This window comes from Empidonax traillii, unplaced genomic scaffold, assembly GCF_003031625.1.
Source record: "Empidonax traillii isolate 1590-97213 ecotype Southwest subspecies unplaced genomic scaffold, ASM303162v1 scaffold49:size1601597, whole genome shotgun sequence".
Lineage (NCBI taxonomy): Eukaryota > Metazoa > Chordata > Aves > Passeriformes > Tyrannidae > Empidonax > Empidonax traillii.
The window spans coordinates 976,350-994,267 of NW_020955242.1; the positions used below are offsets into that span (position 1 = coordinate 976,350).

At 38.4% G+C, this 17,918-nt stretch overlaps 2 protein-coding genes across 3 annotated transcripts in view; one reads left to right on the plus strand and one right to left on the minus strand.

Annotated features, from left to right (window-relative positions):
• The window catches only part of FTO (FTO, alpha-ketoglutarate dependent dioxygenase), a 223,101-nt gene extending 214,938 nt beyond the window's left edge, over nt 1-8,163 (minus strand). For both annotated transcript variants that reach the window (XM_027878998.1, XM_027879000.1), the window contains exon 1: nt 8,049-8,163. In XM_027878998.1, coding sequence (XP_027734799.1) covers nt 8,049-8,087 — 39 coding nt within the window. In that variant the 5' untranslated portion in view covers nt 8,088-8,163. The remainder of the gene's footprint in view (nt 1-8,048) is intronic.
• A 381-nt stretch (nt 8,164-8,544) lies between these two features.
• Nucleotides 8,545-17,918, plus strand: part of RPGRIP1L (RPGRIP1 like) — a 46,866-nt gene continuing 37,492 nt past the window's right edge. Inside the window, 7 exon segments of the mRNA XM_027878995.1 lie at nt 8,545-9,206; nt 11,494-12,395; nt 13,155-13,299; nt 15,871-15,941; nt 15,944-15,982; nt 15,985-16,051; nt 16,053-16,139. Coding sequence (XP_027734796.1) covers nt 12,311-12,395; nt 13,155-13,299; nt 15,871-15,941; nt 15,944-15,982; nt 15,985-16,051; nt 16,053-16,139 — 494 coding nt within the window. The 5' untranslated portion in view covers nt 8,545-9,206; nt 11,494-12,310.

A 17,918-nucleotide genomic window follows, 5' to 3' on the forward strand; every position in this document is an offset into this window, starting at 1 on the left:
CAACGTGCTAAGTGCTTGTTTCTTTTGCTGGGTCACTGCCACCATCCCACATGTGACATTACTGCTTTGTACCACCTACTGTCATGATACCAATACATTAAAGACCCTAATCTACTGTCCTGATCACACTGAATTACTTTCAGGAAGCCGAAACCATAAAATCATAATTCAACTTTTTTGGACTGTAGAAATTTCAAGGCTTTCCTACATAGGCAAGAGGGTCCTATCTACAGCAGAAGTTACAAATCTGGGGAGAGCTCATCAATGGCTTTAACATTGTGAGGGTGGGAGAAAGAAAACCACTATGTTTTAATTGTTAGAACACTTGCTTGGTTACACATCCGCTCTTCCCCACTAATCCCTCTTTTTCTGCCCTACAATGAGGTCCAAATCAATTCAGAAGCCCTTCTGTATTTGAGATTTCCAGATCTTAAATTCTGGGCATCTTGACTTCACTCTTTACTATTGAAGTGCATAATGCTACTGCACACAAACTGCACCTCCTGACACTTTCATCATGAGCTCCACAATGTGTGTGCACACACAGAGCAGCTACTTCAGGTAGTCAACCCCTGTCCAAACTAACTGGACTTCCTGCACACACACCACTGTCTCAAGGAATGTACACAGTGTATCTGATGCCTATCATATTCTATCAATTGACTCGTGATAATGAGAAAGTTAAGTTTCTCTTCCCTTTAAACATCATTTCCCTGATGTTTATATACACTGTTTATGATGGCCCCAAATAACTTTCTCCTACCTAACAGCATTGGACTAAATAACTTGTTCTGGTTTTATTCAGTGATTAGGTACATACATAAGCACCATAGCACAGTTCAGTAATTTACTAACTGCAGCTGTTTGCCACCACAAGACTTAGATACCAGATAATTAAGTACTTCCTTTGAGCACAAGAGCATCATTACCTGCTGCATTGACATCACTTACACTAGAGGTAAACACAGAAGAGAATCAGAAGAGAATACAAATTGTTTCCAGATCTACAAGCTGTTGTCTAATTATTTGTATAAACCTATCCTTCTGAACACAATCTTCAGACAGCCCTTTCCAAATACAGTTGTTGTTTCAAGAGGACTACTGCTTTGAGACAAGTCAGGTTTGTAAAAGCTTCTTGCCCAACTTGAATGCACATTCAATATCAATAAGATTGAGCTTCTAAAGTTCTTTAAATGCTTGTGAAAATCCTACCTATTTCCACCAGAGTAAAAAAAACAAAATCAGTTAAATGTGCATTTGAACATGAATTTTACCAGTGCAGATGTTAGAAGTATATCTAAGGTTCATGGGTTTTGCAGAGAATAATAGCAATGCTTTCCAATCCAAAAGTTACTTCAAGTTACTGTTGATTTTTTGGAGATGGAAGCCTTATCTGATCTTTACCTCATTTTCTCCCCATAAGCATGTACAGTGTAACAGTCATGATTTTTCACTGGCAAGAGCTATCATGTGAAATCTCTGCTCTTGGATGACAAAGCAGGCATGAGAAGTAGGAGGTTTTGCTCCAGGTAAAACCTTGTGCCAGTATAGAAGAGAATCTCTCTGGTAAATTACAGGCAGAAGTTACAATAATTTTAGTATCTGTGCAAAAATACACAAATTAAACCCTAAATTTAATATTATGAGATGTTTGATTTCAGTACAGTTTTAAACCTTTTAACAGAATCAGCAACATACTTTAATCAGGTACCTTTTCAAGTATTCACTGCATGAAGTACCAGTTGCCTGCAGGTTATGAAATAATACTAAAAACTTTATAATCATTCATTGATTTAGTTTTGAGCATAGTATATCATTTGAATCCAATGGGAACATAAAGAGCTATTTGTGAGGTCAACCATAGTACAGACAGAGGCTGACATGATATCGATGGCAAGGTGGAAAGAAATTGCCAAATACAGCAGATCAATACCTCGTTTCACTGTTACACCCTTCTGGAGACATAAAATATATATCTTTACAGCTACGAAAATAATAATAATGAAAGTGGGAGATAAATGCTTCCCTCAAGGTAAACTATTTGATTAGCTGAGGGCAAAGGTGACAAGAGCAGTTACACTAAAGTAACTTTACAGTCTTAAATAAAAACAGTGGGAAGAGCAGCAGATAAAAGGGAAAATGAAGCTGAACAAGTTCTAGGAGATAAAGATGTAATTCTTTTAGAAAGTAGAGTAGCATGTAGACAAAAGCAAAAAACTGTTAAGCTAAATAAGGTACAGTTTCCACCCATAATCAGATTCCAGAAACTAAAGTGTTTTGACATTACAGCACTATCATTTTCTATCCAGAAGGCTTCAAATATGTCTTATGCTTTAAATGCCAATAAATACTCATAATTATGTTTTGCACTTCACTAGTGAACCTACCAGAATATAATAATACATGACAGTGCTTTTCAGTCTCAGTTGAAGGAAAGAAGATCATTTGATATTTTGGATGCTCTTGATCATTACAGGTTAATTAAATAATTTAAGAAATGGATGAATTATTAAAAGCATGAGAGCTCGATCCTGCTTGAGCTGAAGGCTGCTTAAGGTTGATCATCAATTGCACTGGGAACAGAAACAAGCTTTAGGCAATCACTGTTTGACCTGTCTAGTTTTCCCTATCGTGGGTCAGATGAAACTGAATCCTATTGCTACTCCAATACCTTTTAGAAACCTTAAAGTCTCTCCAAACGACACAAATTGAATCAGTGAAATTATAACAAAGAAAGTAAGCAGAGGGGTGATTGGGTAAATAAAAACAATGTTCATTTTGCCAGAGCAAAAATCTAATAGCCACAACAACAAAAATTTTCTAAAACGCATGGAACATTGTACCAGTCCTTAAAACAACCAACCAGTTCCGCATCTTGTCCCAGTTCTAGGACACTTTTTGCCCACCTCGAGCTGGCAAGATACCAATGGCTGTCCATGGTAGGAGCCCAGAGCAGTGAGTCTAATGAAGGGTCAGGGTTAATGGAACCATTTCTCACAGCCATGTCCTACAAGGTATAGTGCACCCAGAACAGCCATTGAACCATTGGATGTAACCCAGCCAAAATTTTATTTGACTGGAGGCTATACAAGTAAGAGCCATGAGGAAAAGGAGCCATTCCATATTCATACACAGAACACACACAGCTCTCCACACCACTCTGATGTGGTGGATCACTAAGATCAAAATAAACAGAAGACCTTCAGACCCCTGGCATTGGACATCTTCTATATTACTCTCTTACACAATACCCTCACAGGCCACAATCCGCAAAACATGAATTACTGCTTTGACTAGCCATTCTCCTCACTTCCTTAGCTCCAAGATCTTTGAAGATTCTAGTATGTGAAGCACGGATCTGTTCTTATTTACAGCAAAAACAAGTGACTGAACGTAAAACAACATGTTTAATAAATCTGCAGAGCCTAAAGTACCAATATAATTCCAAGCAGAAAGATAGACATGCACTTCTTAATTAAGTGGGTGATGTTCCAGTTAAAACTAAAAGACAACCCTGGGCCATAGCTAAGATTAAGCACGCGCTCTTGCAAAAGAAGCTTCACTATTATCAATGTAAAGGCTTTAAATCACAAAAAATAAACCATCTAATAGCCTGTATTCAATAGTAAGTAGAAAGTCAGGACACAGACTGATTTGGATTAACGTATTTTCAGTTATAACAAGTAATTTTACAGAGGATTAGTATCTTGATGGTCTGATCAATACTAGGCACTGCTGCTATTACAGATGAAGAGAAAATTACCCCTCCAGTAATAAAGTGTGTATGTCTTGGTTCTCCTTCATTTGCCGAGTCCATTACTGTAATGGTTCCAGCATTAGCAGCTGAGGCAATTTAAACAGCAGGAATGTGATGAATTTAAAAGCAAGAAACATTTGCCACTCATTTCTTCTTGTATTTTATTCTGCATATGCAAGGCTTCTACCTGACCATTTCCAATATACAAATCATGTGTTATGTGACTATCAACACTATTTCTTAATTATTGTCTCATTAATAATGGGAAGGGCCAATAATGTGATTACCACAAAAATTGCTACCGGCATATTGGCTGCTGATTCTGCTAAAACCTGCACACCATTTACCTAAGTAGAAATATGACATGACAAGAAGCTTATTTAACTGTATCTAAGATGTTCCATTAACTTTAATTTTGCTAAATACAACTTCTAAAAGAACCTATTTAATCTATCAATTAGAATTATTATTTTTTGGGGTCTTTTTAAGAGGTAGAATGACAAAACAAAACAAGAAATCAACATAATATTTGAACAAGCTATTATAAGAGAATGTTAAAGTTTACCTACTTCATTGTATGGTACTGGTGACATTTTTCAGCATTAATCCCAAAACCATTCCCTTCATCACACTCTGAAAATACTTGCCTAATTTTCCCTGAGCATAATATGTTGAAGCAACCTATTTTTTCTGGTAAACATATATATTATTTTTCAGACAGCAAAATTAGAATTATGCAGGATATAATACTTTCCTTGAAATCTCAGCCAAAACATTGTATATTCCCTTTTCGCCCTTGTAAATAAAATACATACAAAGTTTTGTGTTATTTAATGCTTTATATTTCCTCGCCACTTTGTCTAACATGTCTCACAAATGTGAAACTGCACATGAATAACTTTGTAAAAGCCCTTGTGAATATTCAGATATGTGCATATTGATGCATTTATTATTTGTACAGCAATAACGTTATTGGATTGGGGTCCCAGCTGTGTTGGGAGCTGTACAAACATAACAGTAATGTCTGTGAAATACATTCTCTGCAGTCGGTTCTGGTTCCACTGTGAATTAGCATAAACAGTTACATAAGGTAATTGTGAACTGGGCTTAGTGGCCTGTTCCAAAGACCCATCAAGGTAATATTTTTACTTTGGCAGAAAATGATACTCCAGAATAATCGAGTATCTTCTCTTTCAAATGGCAACGACTCAGGGTCTTAATATGCAAAAAGTGGCAAAAGGAAGCACACACACAGGAAGTCAGTAGAGCTCGGCCTTTGTCACACTGAAACTTGCTTTAGAAAACCCACTTTGGCTAAGTAACTCTTGAGAACAGTCTTACGTTAAAGATTAACTTTTTTAACTCACCTGTGAATAAAAATCAAGGTAATAAACATTCTAAAAGCAAAACAGCTTTCTTTCCAAGTCTAAAGGAGAAAGTAGTCTACCTAAATTACTAAATGGGAGGTTTATGTTTGGTCTTAGTTTGTGTGGTGCCTTTTCTACATCCAGTAAAAAAGTGACCAACTCTGACCAACAGTGAAAAGAAAAAAAAGAAAAAAAGAACTATAAACTGTATTAATTAAAACTGAATTTAATTTAAAACAACAACCATGAACAAACCCTAATGGACTATTTCATAAAAATGCCTTTCCAGCTAATGAGCAACTCTAACAGCTCTGGTTTTATGCACTGAAGTAATATTTGCTACGGGGAAGACCAGAGAAGCTGATGGCATGCAACAGCTCTAAAGGTGTCTTTAGAAACTTCAGAGTAATTGTGTTTTGTTGTCTACTTAAGACTCAGAGAAATATTATACAGGACATTTGCATCCCCAACATGGTGTTTAGGACAGATGAATGATTAACTGCTAGTTATGGTTTCCCAGTTTTTTCAGACCCTCTTCCCAAGAATGAATTTACATTCTCACCCACTTGGGAGGATTTTGGACACCAAATACTAGCATAAACAATTTCATTTCTGCTACACATTTAACCTTAACCCAACTGAGCGATCTGCAAAGTGGAAATTGTTGTATGGCAGCGCTGCACTCTAAAGAACTTCTACCACATGTACCTGGAACAGAAATGTTCTTCTATAACAACATAAATCAAAACTTGCTATACACATTAAAATCTGAGAGAGAACAGCTTATCATATATAAGAAGCAAACTGTATAATTACAAAGCAAACGCCAATCACTAGGATTCTGATAGACAGCATTTAACTTTACACAATTATAGCAAAACAAGAGCTTTTATTTAGGATTTAATTCTGGAAAACAAGAGACATTGCCAGGAGATACATAATCCAAACCAGCTTCTCTATCCAACCACTTCCCTCTCATTAGTAGGCCTCATAAATCTTACTCTCCAGAAGAGGTTGGGTTAACCTCACTAATATTTGGTTTGCTACAAAATATTTTAATCAGTACCTAAATGGAAGTCTTGGCAGAACTACTACAGTAAAGTCACTATGCTACCATGAAAAAAAAAAGCATACATTCCTTCCTGTACATACAACTCCCCCTCTTCCCATTGCTGCTTTCCCCTTTGGCAGCCTTTATTTTAAAATGTTCTACGGGTCCATTTTGTTTCACTTTCACTATACTCAAAGCTCCTCCCAAGTAGTACCCAACTTACAACGTCCTCTCAAGGCATCCTGTAAGAATTGACACCTTTAAATTCTATGTAGGAATCTCTTGTTAATTTTCATCCTTTTCTTGTCTGTGCACCTGTAACATCTTACACTTGTCTATGGCAGGACTCTTTCACTCTAGCAGAGTTTTTATCATACAGTGTTCCTGACACCCCTTTAGGTGCCTTGTCCTCATACCACCTTTGACACTTTAGTTCACAGCACCATCCTCCTACTCCCTCCACATATCCTTGAATCTTTATCCTTATCACATCAAGGTCAATTATTCTCCCAGTGCAAACCATTCCCAAATACATTTGAGACCTATTGAAAAGACAGAGGCCCTCGGATGGACAGCACAAATGTACAGGCTAAAATAAGTATGGGTTGAGGTTTTTTCTCCAATATATTTACATTGGATTGGATGGAATATCTGCATATGTTTTGACATCTATGGAAAGGGCAGAATACAAAGGTAAGTCTGTAGCTGCTGTCCTTCAGCAACTTGGTAGAAAGATTAATTACAAAATGACCAGATAGTCCTTAAATAGTTGTAGGGAATCTTATTACTGCAAACGGGCTCTAAAGTTTTATATTAAAATAGTTGCAAAGTTGGATCAGACCTGTTCCCTGCCCCTAAAATGAAATAACATTTAATGCTGAATAGTCAATGAATAGCAATAATAAAGCCAGCACGCTCTCTGTTCAGGTGTATGTAATTACCATTTTTGAAAGCTCTTTCTAAATCTAAGTTTATAATGGAATTAACCTTCAATTTATAATGGAAGTAACCATTAACATCACTAATACCAGCATTGTGCTTTTAATCACTTTCTGTTTCTCAGGACTACTGTTTTGTAAACAAAATCAGGAAAGATACAACAACCATCAAGAGCTGCAGTCAAATATTGTACAATGTGGTAAAACAAGCCCTTCGTAGGCACGTGAAACAGAAAAACATTCAGCACTGCTGTTTGCTTTCACAAACAGTGTAATAACATCTTCAATGTAAGCACATAACACTGTGTCTAAACACATGGACAAGAAAACAAACATTATAAAGCTCGGGTGGTAGACCAGACTTAAAAATGTTTATTTAGGTCAGGCTTGGTGTAGAGTACTTTCAAATTTAAAAATAAAAGCGCGGCTACATAGTGCATCACCTCACTGTGAGCTTTTTCGACAAAAGCAAACTCTTTCACTTGTATAAAATTTTTTTCTTGTTCAGAAACCCCAGGACTCTCTTTAAAATTCAAATACCTTGCCCGGATGGCACGAGCCTTTCACCACTAGCTACTGCTGAACCTGACCCAGGTGCCCCCTGTCTCGGGGCAGGGGGGGATCCAGGACAGCCAGGTGAGGCAGCGCCGCCCTGCCCGGGCAGCCCCGGCCGCGCTCCCCGCGGGGGCCCCGGGGCGGTGCCGAGCACACGGGGCCGCGCCCCGGGCTCTGCGACCGCCGCACGGAGCTCGGCGCCGGGGCCGCTTCCTTCTCACTACGGACTTCCCGGCGGCCTCGCAGTGCCCCCGCTCGGGGCTCAGGCGCTGGAGCTGCCGGCGGGCTGTGCCCCGAGCAGCCCCTCCAGCGGCGGGGACAGGGCTGGCCGCGGGCACGCTCCGCGGGGCTGCGGGGAGCGGGAAGCAAACGGAAGGTACCTTCAGCTCTTTCTCCCGCTCCCCTGCTCTCCTCTTCATGGTGCCGCCTCAGCCGCCCGCCCGCCCGGGGCAGAGCAGCGTGCCGGGCACCGCAGCTGCCGGCGGGAACCTCGCTGGGCTCCGCGGGCACTGCCCGGCCCCGCCCCGGACTCCAAGTCCCGGCAGCAGCAGCGCGGCCCGGAACGGGAAGGGGCTGCGGGGCGACAGCGGGAGTTGCCAGCGGAGCGCGGAGAGGAGCGGAGGGGCTGGCGGGGCTGTGAGTACGGGGGGAGCTTCTCCTCCGCCGGGCACGGCGGGGATAGCACGGCGGCGCTGGAGCCGCCCAGGGCTGCGGGACCGTGTCCTGAGGCCTCCCGGCCGAGGAGCTGCGGAGCGGGGCCGGCGGGTCCCTCGCAGCTCGGTGCCCGCAGGGGAAGGCAGGGGAGCCTTAGCGCTGGATTAAAAGTAGCCCTACAGGCCCCTGTTTTGCACCTGCAAAGGCTGCTGGTGTGCTCCTGTGCCCGAGGAAATCCCGGGCAGCGGGGGCGTTCCTGCCTTCCCTGGGACCCTGCCCCTCCCAGCCCTGCCAGTCGCTGCCAGAACCAAAATTTGGAAAGCACTTGTGAAGTACGTTGAAGGCGAGACACGGTTGTTTTGATTTCTCCCTGTTCCAGTAGGACTTGCAGGTCTGAGAGATGTTTCTTCCCCCAGACGACAGCAGGATGTTGTGATTCCGTTTCCTAATATCTTCCGTATCGTCTCTTCCTTTTTTTTTTTTTTCTCCTCTCCACCTCCCAAAACTCACAGCACTGCAACAGATGATGTTATAAAGATGATATGTGTGTATACTCCTACCAAATAATAAATTACATTATTTTAGATGACAAGGCCAATAGACTGCAAATATTTATCTTTTAAGAACTCAATAGAGCAAGAATATAGGCTGGAAATACTTTGTGATAGGCTAAAATAGGTGGGTGGTCTCTCTATCCACTTTTTTTTTATCTTTCCTCTACCAGAAAAGTGAAGTAGGATTTTTGTAAGAAAAGCATGTCTGACACTTGTGAAATTCACAAACCATATTGAAACAATTAAGTCATCATTTTTAATATTTCACTAGAAATCCCTTTACTAGAAGTCCCTTCTATCCCCACTGGCTGAGAATTTTTGAAAATTTAGGTAATCCCTTCTCAGTTTTGCTACTGTTGAATGATGCTGGGACAACAGTATACTTCTGTGAGACAATTTGAACCTAAAGTATGAGCTTTGCTACTTAATTTTCAGTATCCATCTCATTACTGTGTGGCCTTGCATAACACAGCAAAGTTGTGTGGAGTTTTTTGTGGTAAATTGCCAGATACAATTGCGGATAGAACAGGTTTGTAAGTGACACACTGTTTAAGAAAGTTACAATTTCTTTGACTTCAGTAATTGTATCTAAAATTCTTACTTACACTTAATTTGAAGTTCTTGTATGTTAATCCCAGAGATAGAGAAAATTTTCCTCTCTTTGTAGGTGAAGTTCTTTTACTTTTGAGGAACAAGACATGCTGAAGTAGCTGTAGGGTAATCTTTCTCAGAAATAAAAACCATTTTAAGTGTTTGAGGTTGATCGTGGCATGTGGATCTGTCCAGAAGCAAATACAAATTTATTCCTCTCTTGCTTTGCTATGCTTTATTTTAGGAAGTGCTGGACTCTTAAGTACCATCACTTTTGTAGCAGTGTTGCTGTACAGTTTTGTCATGTATAATTGCCTGGAAATGCTTTCAAAAGTAATACTGAACTCTGTGGCCAAATCTCATATGCTTTTGGAAATAATGCTGGAACTAGACTGCAAGGAAAAGTAATTTTGTTTAAGTGTTTGTGATTGACACTGAGATAATATTCAAAGAGGAACTGTAGCATATGTAACACATGCTTTGTTGTTTGAAGTGTCCTCTCTCAAAGAAGGAGCATAAATGGTAGTTTTTAGTGATTATTGAAGACATAAGTATTCTTATGTTACTAATCAGGCAAATAAATTGCCAGGCTAAATTCTAAATCTGTAATTATATCTTACCTCCCTAAAACCAGGAGGGAGATTTGTACTATTTCTATCTAAAAGCACTCCTTTTGATAAAAATGAATAATGGTTTGGTTTTTTTTTTTCTTTTCCTATGGCCCAGGATAGAAAACAAAAGCTGAGTACTTAATTTATGTCACTTTGTAATGGAAATTAAACAATTAATTCTTCCTTTTACCTTTGAAAATTTCACCTTTCTAAGTTTTCAGGACACTTTAGATTTATGGCAGCTTTATTTTCTCACTTCAAGTCATGTCATGTTGCCAGTAAAAACTGGCTTGGTGTGCAGCTCTGCTACATTACTTTGTTTACAACTTTAGTATTTATGTGGTTTTGCTGTAGCCAGTAATGAATTACTACTGACAAGAGTTTTTTGTTTGTTTATTTAAGGGACAAGCATGTGTTGTTTTGTCCCTGTTTTTAAATGAACAGATTTCTTTCATACTGAAGGTAACAGGTAGATATCCATAGCAAAATTTCTTTACCAAGTAGTAAATAGTGAAAACAGTAATGTTTGCCTGAGCCTGTTATTGTCCTAGATTTTGTGAAGCCTCATTTTGATAGATTACAAACATTGTGGAGTCATGCTGATGAAATGTTTATTTAGCTCTTGATATCTCTGAAACTTGCCAGAAAAACTCCTGTAATTTTTGATTTGTGAAAGCAAAGACAACCACATTCTAGAAAGACGTGATGGTAACATCTGCTCCTTGCTACCATCATGAACCAAATTTGGATGATCATCTGGAGTTAAAGATTTCTGCTTCTCTTTCATCCCAGTTGCAGTGGTGACACCAATACAGTGACATGTAATGGTGACCCCAGTAATGAACCTGGACCTGAGCGAAGTCAGTGACTGCAGATAGAGCTAATTTAACAAATAACAAAAGAATTTTCAGAGAATTGCGAGAATAATACAAAAACAGCTGAGGACACTGACCAGCTGGATTCCAGTTGATATATTTGCCACTGGTGCCACTGGCTGCAGTGGCTGCACGCCCTGGACATCAGCATCAGAGTATTCTCTGTTTCTGTGACTGAGAGCATTGAAACTGTAACCCTATTGCTAATCTAAAAGTGTAGATAGTCCATTTCAATGGTCACGACAAGGAAATGTTTGTTCCACATGAAAGGAAAATGTGTTTCTGTTTTTATAAACAGTGAAAGCTGGAAATAATACTTTATTATAGATTTTAGTGATGAAAAAACCAAAGCAAGACTTACTTATGGGAAACTCAACTTCCATTAATTCTTTTTGTTCCTGTTGGACAAAGCCATAAGGAGACTTGTTAATGATGGAAGACTTTCCTGGTAGAAGAAAGGCATAGCTTTAGCAGCAGTTGTGATTATGGTAAAATTAACAGACACTTCATGGAAAGTCTCTCCTTTTCCTGCTATTTCAGCATTACTTACCTCTGTGACCAACATATAATTTTCTGCACCAGAAGACAAGAAAGAAACAGCAGTTGTTAACAAGTGTGTTCATATATTACACCAAAACAAATGTAGTACTTTCTCACATTAATACTTTCCTAACCTCACTTTGTCATGTAGCTAAGCTTTCTGTTGCCTCAAGAAAGAAATATGTTCGGATTTATGAGAATCATTCATAGGAAACTCTCTATCTTACCAAGTAATTTCTCTTATGACAGTGATTGAAAGAAGACTAAGAGAATGCCAGGCAACATTGAAATGACTTCATAACCCCCAGCACCTCTGTTTTAAAAGAGTCCCATTCAAAATGTGGAAGATGGCATTACTCATCTGCCAGCTGATGCCTCAAGCTTTGACTTGTCTTAAAATGAACAAACAATTAAAAAAAACCCGACCAAACAAAAAAAAACCCCACAGGTCCCCTTCCCACATCCACTTGAAAATGTGGCCTTAGCCCAAAGATTGCTGAAGACAGCAGGACTAGAACTTTAAAAAGCTAATTCTGCCTCCATTAAATACAAATGAAACTATTGCATATCCAAAATAGCCAGATTTTGTGAGTAGATTAAAATTGGCATAAAATTAAACTTGAAAGTTCAGGTTGTCCTCTGAGCAATCCAGTTGAGATAGGAGCATTTACAGTAATGTACAAGTCTGTCATTTCAGTCAATCTGCCATAAATTTTTCTTTAATTTTGTATGATGTATCGTAGTTCATTCTACTCTCACAGTTTAAATAACAGATGGAGAAGAATTTAATTTGAATTTTGTTATCCGCAGATAAGCCATGCCTGTTTCAGCTGATGAAACTGTGGGGGACCTGCCTGTGAGAGATCCGGGTCTAACTCCATCTGGAATTGAAGGATTACAAGGTTTGTACCAGCTGCTATTTATTACAGTTACAGACTTTGATCAGTGGCTTCTTTAGTTCCTTTCTAAAAATGTTTCTGATGTTGCCACTCACAAAATTAAGTTCAAATACCATTCAAAATCTGGGTTAAATTCTGAAAGATGCTGTGACCCATTCTATGTTCAAGTTGCTTGTTATAAGAGGGGAGTTGCTGTGAGATGCTAAAAACTGGAAATGTCATTGAGCTATAACATTCATCCTTCCAGAAGAAAAAAAGGACTTTTTTTGCTGAATTGAGGACAAGGCCAGATCCATTTAACGAAATGGGAACTAAAAGTATTATGCAATTCTGATATGTTACTCGGCCACTCTTAGAATAGAACAACTGGGCTTAATCTTGTGGCTGAGTAAATTTGGGGAATTATGAGTTAATCTTTTCAAGCTTCAAGAGAGTATAGTATCTTTGAAACAGATTAGAAAGCACCTCTTTGGTGATGTTTATTTTTTAAGGAACCTGGTTTAAAGAACCTGGTTACTTGCTAAACTGTTAACTTTATGCTGTCTAATAGGTAAACAGTTTGCTGTATCATTTTAATTGCTTTTTTTAATCAGTAAGAGGAAGTGATTAACCTGACAATAAATCTGAAGAAGTTAGTCAACAGACTCATGTAGGTGAAAAGTACTTGAAAAGTTTCTTGTTTCAGTATTTCAAAATGATTTAGGCTTTCAACATGTTGTTGAATATATTGAAGGTAATTTAAAGTTGTCTTTGTTTGAGTAGAATCATCAACCTCACAGAATGTAAAAGCTCTACAAGCTGTACAGAAAATAATTCGAGAAGAACTGGAGGACAGGTTTCTTCATATACATGATGACCACATCTTACTCAAGCAGCATGCAAATAAGCAAGAGGAGAAAATTAAAAGGTATGAGGTTTCATGGTTTTATTTTAGGTTACAGTAACATTTCTTGCCCTTTAAAGCCTTATCAAATAATTAAAAATCATGCTGATTTCTCTCAGAGCACGTTTTAAAGCAGTAGCAAAAATCACTCGCTGGAATTCATTTTTGTATTGATTTCTGGTCATCTCTGTGTGTGTAAGATTTTTTTTTTTGCTGTGGTGGATTTTTTGGGGGGGTATTAGATCTCCATATACAGAAGTACAGCACTGTCTATCACTTTGGAGTTGTACCTTGGGTCCAGAGCTATGCTGTCAGAGTACAACGGGTGTTCAGGGAGCTGAAGAAGAGGCTACAGAAGCCTAATGATTTGTCCAGAATTTCATTCAACAATCAAAACAATCCATACAGAGAGATCCTGCCCCTTTTTTTATGCTTCTCTGGCCTTCAGGAAGCAGACTGGCATCTAGCCTTTAGTCTCAGGCTGTGCCAGGGGACGTTTAGGTTGGACATTAGGAGGAATTTCTTCACAGAAAGGGTGATGAGATGTTGGAATGGGATGCCCAGGGAGGCAGTGGAGTTACTGTCCCTGGAGGTGTCTGCTTGACATGGTGGAGATCTGTCACAGGTTGGACTTGTGATCTTGGAGGTCTTTTCCAACCTGGTTGATTCTGTGATTGTCCAGTTGGCTCTAAAATACCTTTATAATCAGCTCTCTTTCATTCAGTGTAGCAGATAACTTCAGTGAAGAAATCCCAGGTAGCATGGGGAGCAGAGTACCCAGTGTGCACAAAGGTACCCAAGCAACTTCAGGCTTATTACTAAACTTAGTGCTGTGCTGGCAAACCCATCTGGGCTCAGCAGAACTGTTCAAAGTATGACAATATTGCAGGAGGGCTAATTAATCTAAAAGCACCAGCACTCTGTGCTCACATTGTGCTTACTTAATAAATCCTTGCTGCATCCAAGCAAGGTCTGGTCAGAAGTGAACAGATCCATAAAAGAGCAGCTGAAAATATTGCCTCTGTAGATGGGACCATTTTGTACTTTATTAAAGTCCAAAACGTTCTTCCTTTTGCCTCAGTGCATCAGGAACAAATTGACCAGCATGACATAACTTCCATCTTTTCTGTCAGGCTGTTTTCAAATACAAGATGGTGGAACAAATGAATTGTTTGCTTATTCCAAATGGCATTTCCTGTGTTTCTGTTAGGTGACTTACCAAATGCACTCATCATCCACTTAGGTAACATTACACGTGATGCCCACATTGGAATACCTGAATTAATACTTTATGGCACAAAAAATAAAAAATGCAGTGTTTGTCTAGATTGCCAGACAAAGATTTTAACTCCTCTAGCTAAATTTCTTTTCCAGCATCCCTCATACCAAAACACTTGTAACTAGAAGTTTGGAATGAATTTGCAGTAGAAGAACATTGGAAGAAAAACCAAACAACAGATAAACAAAAAACCTGCTCACAGGCAAGTAACATTCTATGACATCCTAAAGGCATTACGGATTTTTTTGGTTTCACTTTTCTTCTTTTAAGTAGAAGCTTCTGTCCAGAAGTATACAAAAAATAAAACAAGCCTTCTTTAAACAAATGAAGTGTGTCCTTATTTTCAGTTTTCTTTCTAGGCCTTCAAAAATAGATTCCCTGTAAACTAGATACAGGTCTTGAAGATGTGCGACCGATTTTGTAAAGTCTTGAACTTGTCTCTTTCATCAAAGCCACCTTTTCTTTCTTTATATGCCAAGTTTTTTCTATTCACCGCTGGGTATGTTTTCTGTTCGTGTATATTACATCACCCCCATGTGCCCTCTCTGCCTTTTGTTCCAGCTTACCAATGTTTATCAAAACTAAGGGAAATCAAAGGTACAACTCTTGAGATGCCAAGAGCAAAATTTGTATTCTTTTAAGGACAGATGAAAACCATACCCTCTGTATCTAATTATATTCTTCAGCTAACCGTTCCTTCTCTGAAGCACATTGGTAATATTTACCAAGTATAAAATTGAGTATGGTAATGAGAACTATTAAATTACTTTTTCTGAAGTACTTGCTTAAATATTAAGTACCTGCTTAAATACACCTCTGTATTTTGCCACTTTAGAAATGAAATATATATTTAAATCCTAAATTAGTAGAAATTATGTACCATTGGAATGTTGCATATTATTAGCATTCTTTGAATAGTTGAATGTTTTGTGAAATTTTATCTTTTATAGTTTGCCCCACCACATCCCAAATCTGTAACTTTACTTAACAGCATGCAGAGGTTCCCATATAAGGTCATGTGTTAAAAATTACATTTAAGCAGCATATGGAGTAAATATGTGTCCTCTCTTTACTAACTTTAAATGATAAGCCTTAGGAAACTGTTATTTGTCAGTGCTATAAAGCAGATTGCTGCACAGTGGTTTCAATTATCTTCAAAGAGTTCTTCACAGGCAGTAATAGTTATATCAAAACCTGAAATTTATTATTCAGGTTCTATGCTGAAGTCTTCACAGTGATTATGTTCCTTTCAACAGAATGCTTTTTATGCTGACTTTTCACATTCTTTTTCATCTTTTTTTATTATTTTTCCCCAGAATGACCACCGAGTTAACACAGCTTGTTAATGATAAAAAAGAGTCAGAGCAGGTTGGTGGCGGCCTCAAGCGGCCGGGTCAGGGCTGCAGCTGGAAGGAAGAATTGAGCATTTGCAGAAAGAATTCATGAGCTTGAGACACAAAACGAGAGCCTCTGCAGCAAACTGCTTTCAACTGACCAGCCATAGGCCTTGTCCACGCAGCTGTGTTCAATCTTTTGGTAACACTGGTCTCAAAAAAGTGAGTGAGGCTGCTGGCAGGCTGGAAAGGTGTAATTCACATTTATTAAAAAGCAGGGGTTTATGTTGGTACCCCTAATAATTGCTGCACTGTAGCAAGTCCATACTCTTTTTCTGTTCATCAGTGGGCAATAATAGTACCTGTAGACAGAAAGATTGTTCTTTCCTTCTTTTTCTTGTATTTATTTATAACAGTCATGATAACTTGTTTGCCTTTGAAGTCCTTATTGTGAGAATCCACAGTAGTAGGGGTTAAACAAAAGTACAGATTTATCAACCAAGTTTTCTAATAGTTAAAATCACGGGACTTCCTTAGTATAACTTCTCTGCATGTTAAAGGGTTATAAAAGTAGTATATGAAAAAGTTTAGTGTTGTCATGTTATAACAAAGTTTCACATCTGTAGTTTGTTTGCACATGTTTTTCCTTTTTTAATTTCAAGGTTTGTTCTGGTCTCTTGCTGCATGTGTGCACAGCACTGCAGATCTGAAAAATGTATCGCACGTGGGGACTTTGAACAGCAAATCTTATGTTGCAGCCATCTCTAATGATGCTTTTTACTGCTTACTGCTTAAAGCAGTCTCTCTCTCAGTCCTCTACTTATGGTAGCTATATTTGGAAATGTCACTTTAAAATCTTCCTGTTTTCATAGGAAAACCTCTAGAAGTACTTGTAAATCAGCTAACTTATACACTGAACTGATAATATGTTAAAAAACCAAAACTACAAAAGAGTTGTGGCTGTGATTCAAACCTGAGTCAGCAGAATTGTCTCCTTAACTTCCACAAGTCATGGATCAGGCTGATGGCCAGTTACATTGTGTTTTTTTCATCTATCTCACCCTCATGTTGGTCTTTATTTTCATTACATTGATTATTTAGGCATATGAAAACAAAAACAAGTCTCATGTTTTTAGACAGACAGTAAAAAGTGGTTATCTCTTCCAATTTGCTTCTTTAATTTATATGTAGTACAAGTTTTGACACTTTTAATACACCTACATTTTTACACTTCATATCATTAATTAGGCGGTTTTACTCCCAAAATGAATTTGTTTGTTTTTTGTTTTAACAATGCAAAAATATGGTAGAACTATAAGAAATTGATTCAGGCCTAGTGCTAGCAAAGAGAAGAGGGCAACTTGATTCAAGGAATAAAGATCTAATGTTGATATGGCACACTGTGAGGACTTTTCTTGGCATAAGAACAGATCCAGATCCACAATGTCATGTGCAGACCCCAAGCTAAGTATATAAATATATGGCAATTATGTGCAATTATGTATTTTGTGCTTGAAGTTCTGTGAACACAAGATTTATTTGGATCATAGGAAATCATCGTACAGAAATACACTTATAAATTATTTTTAATGGCATTTTTTGGATAAATCCCACTATTAAAGACGTAATCTGATTTTTAGTGTGTCAAGTTAACTGTCAGAATAAAAACTAAAAATTACTTTGAGTGCTCTATCCACTGAAGATCTCATAATCTTTGATAGCTACTAATAGTATTTTGCTTTTCAGAAAACACTTGGTTCTGATGGATTAGAAGGAGGATACTTCTAATATAGTGTAGAGTCTGTGTTGTGTTTTCATAAACTCTTAAACCTCTGCTGCAGTGCATGTCATTAAGGACAACAAATTTTGCTGAACACCTACAATTTTTTCTCTCTTGAGTATTCATTTAATTTTTTACTTGGTTTTGGAATGTCAGATGCTTGTACTTGCAGGGAGACTGTGGTTGAGTCCCAAAGGAAACACATTGAGGAACTAGAACATGCCAGAAATACTTGTGAGTCAACTAAGAA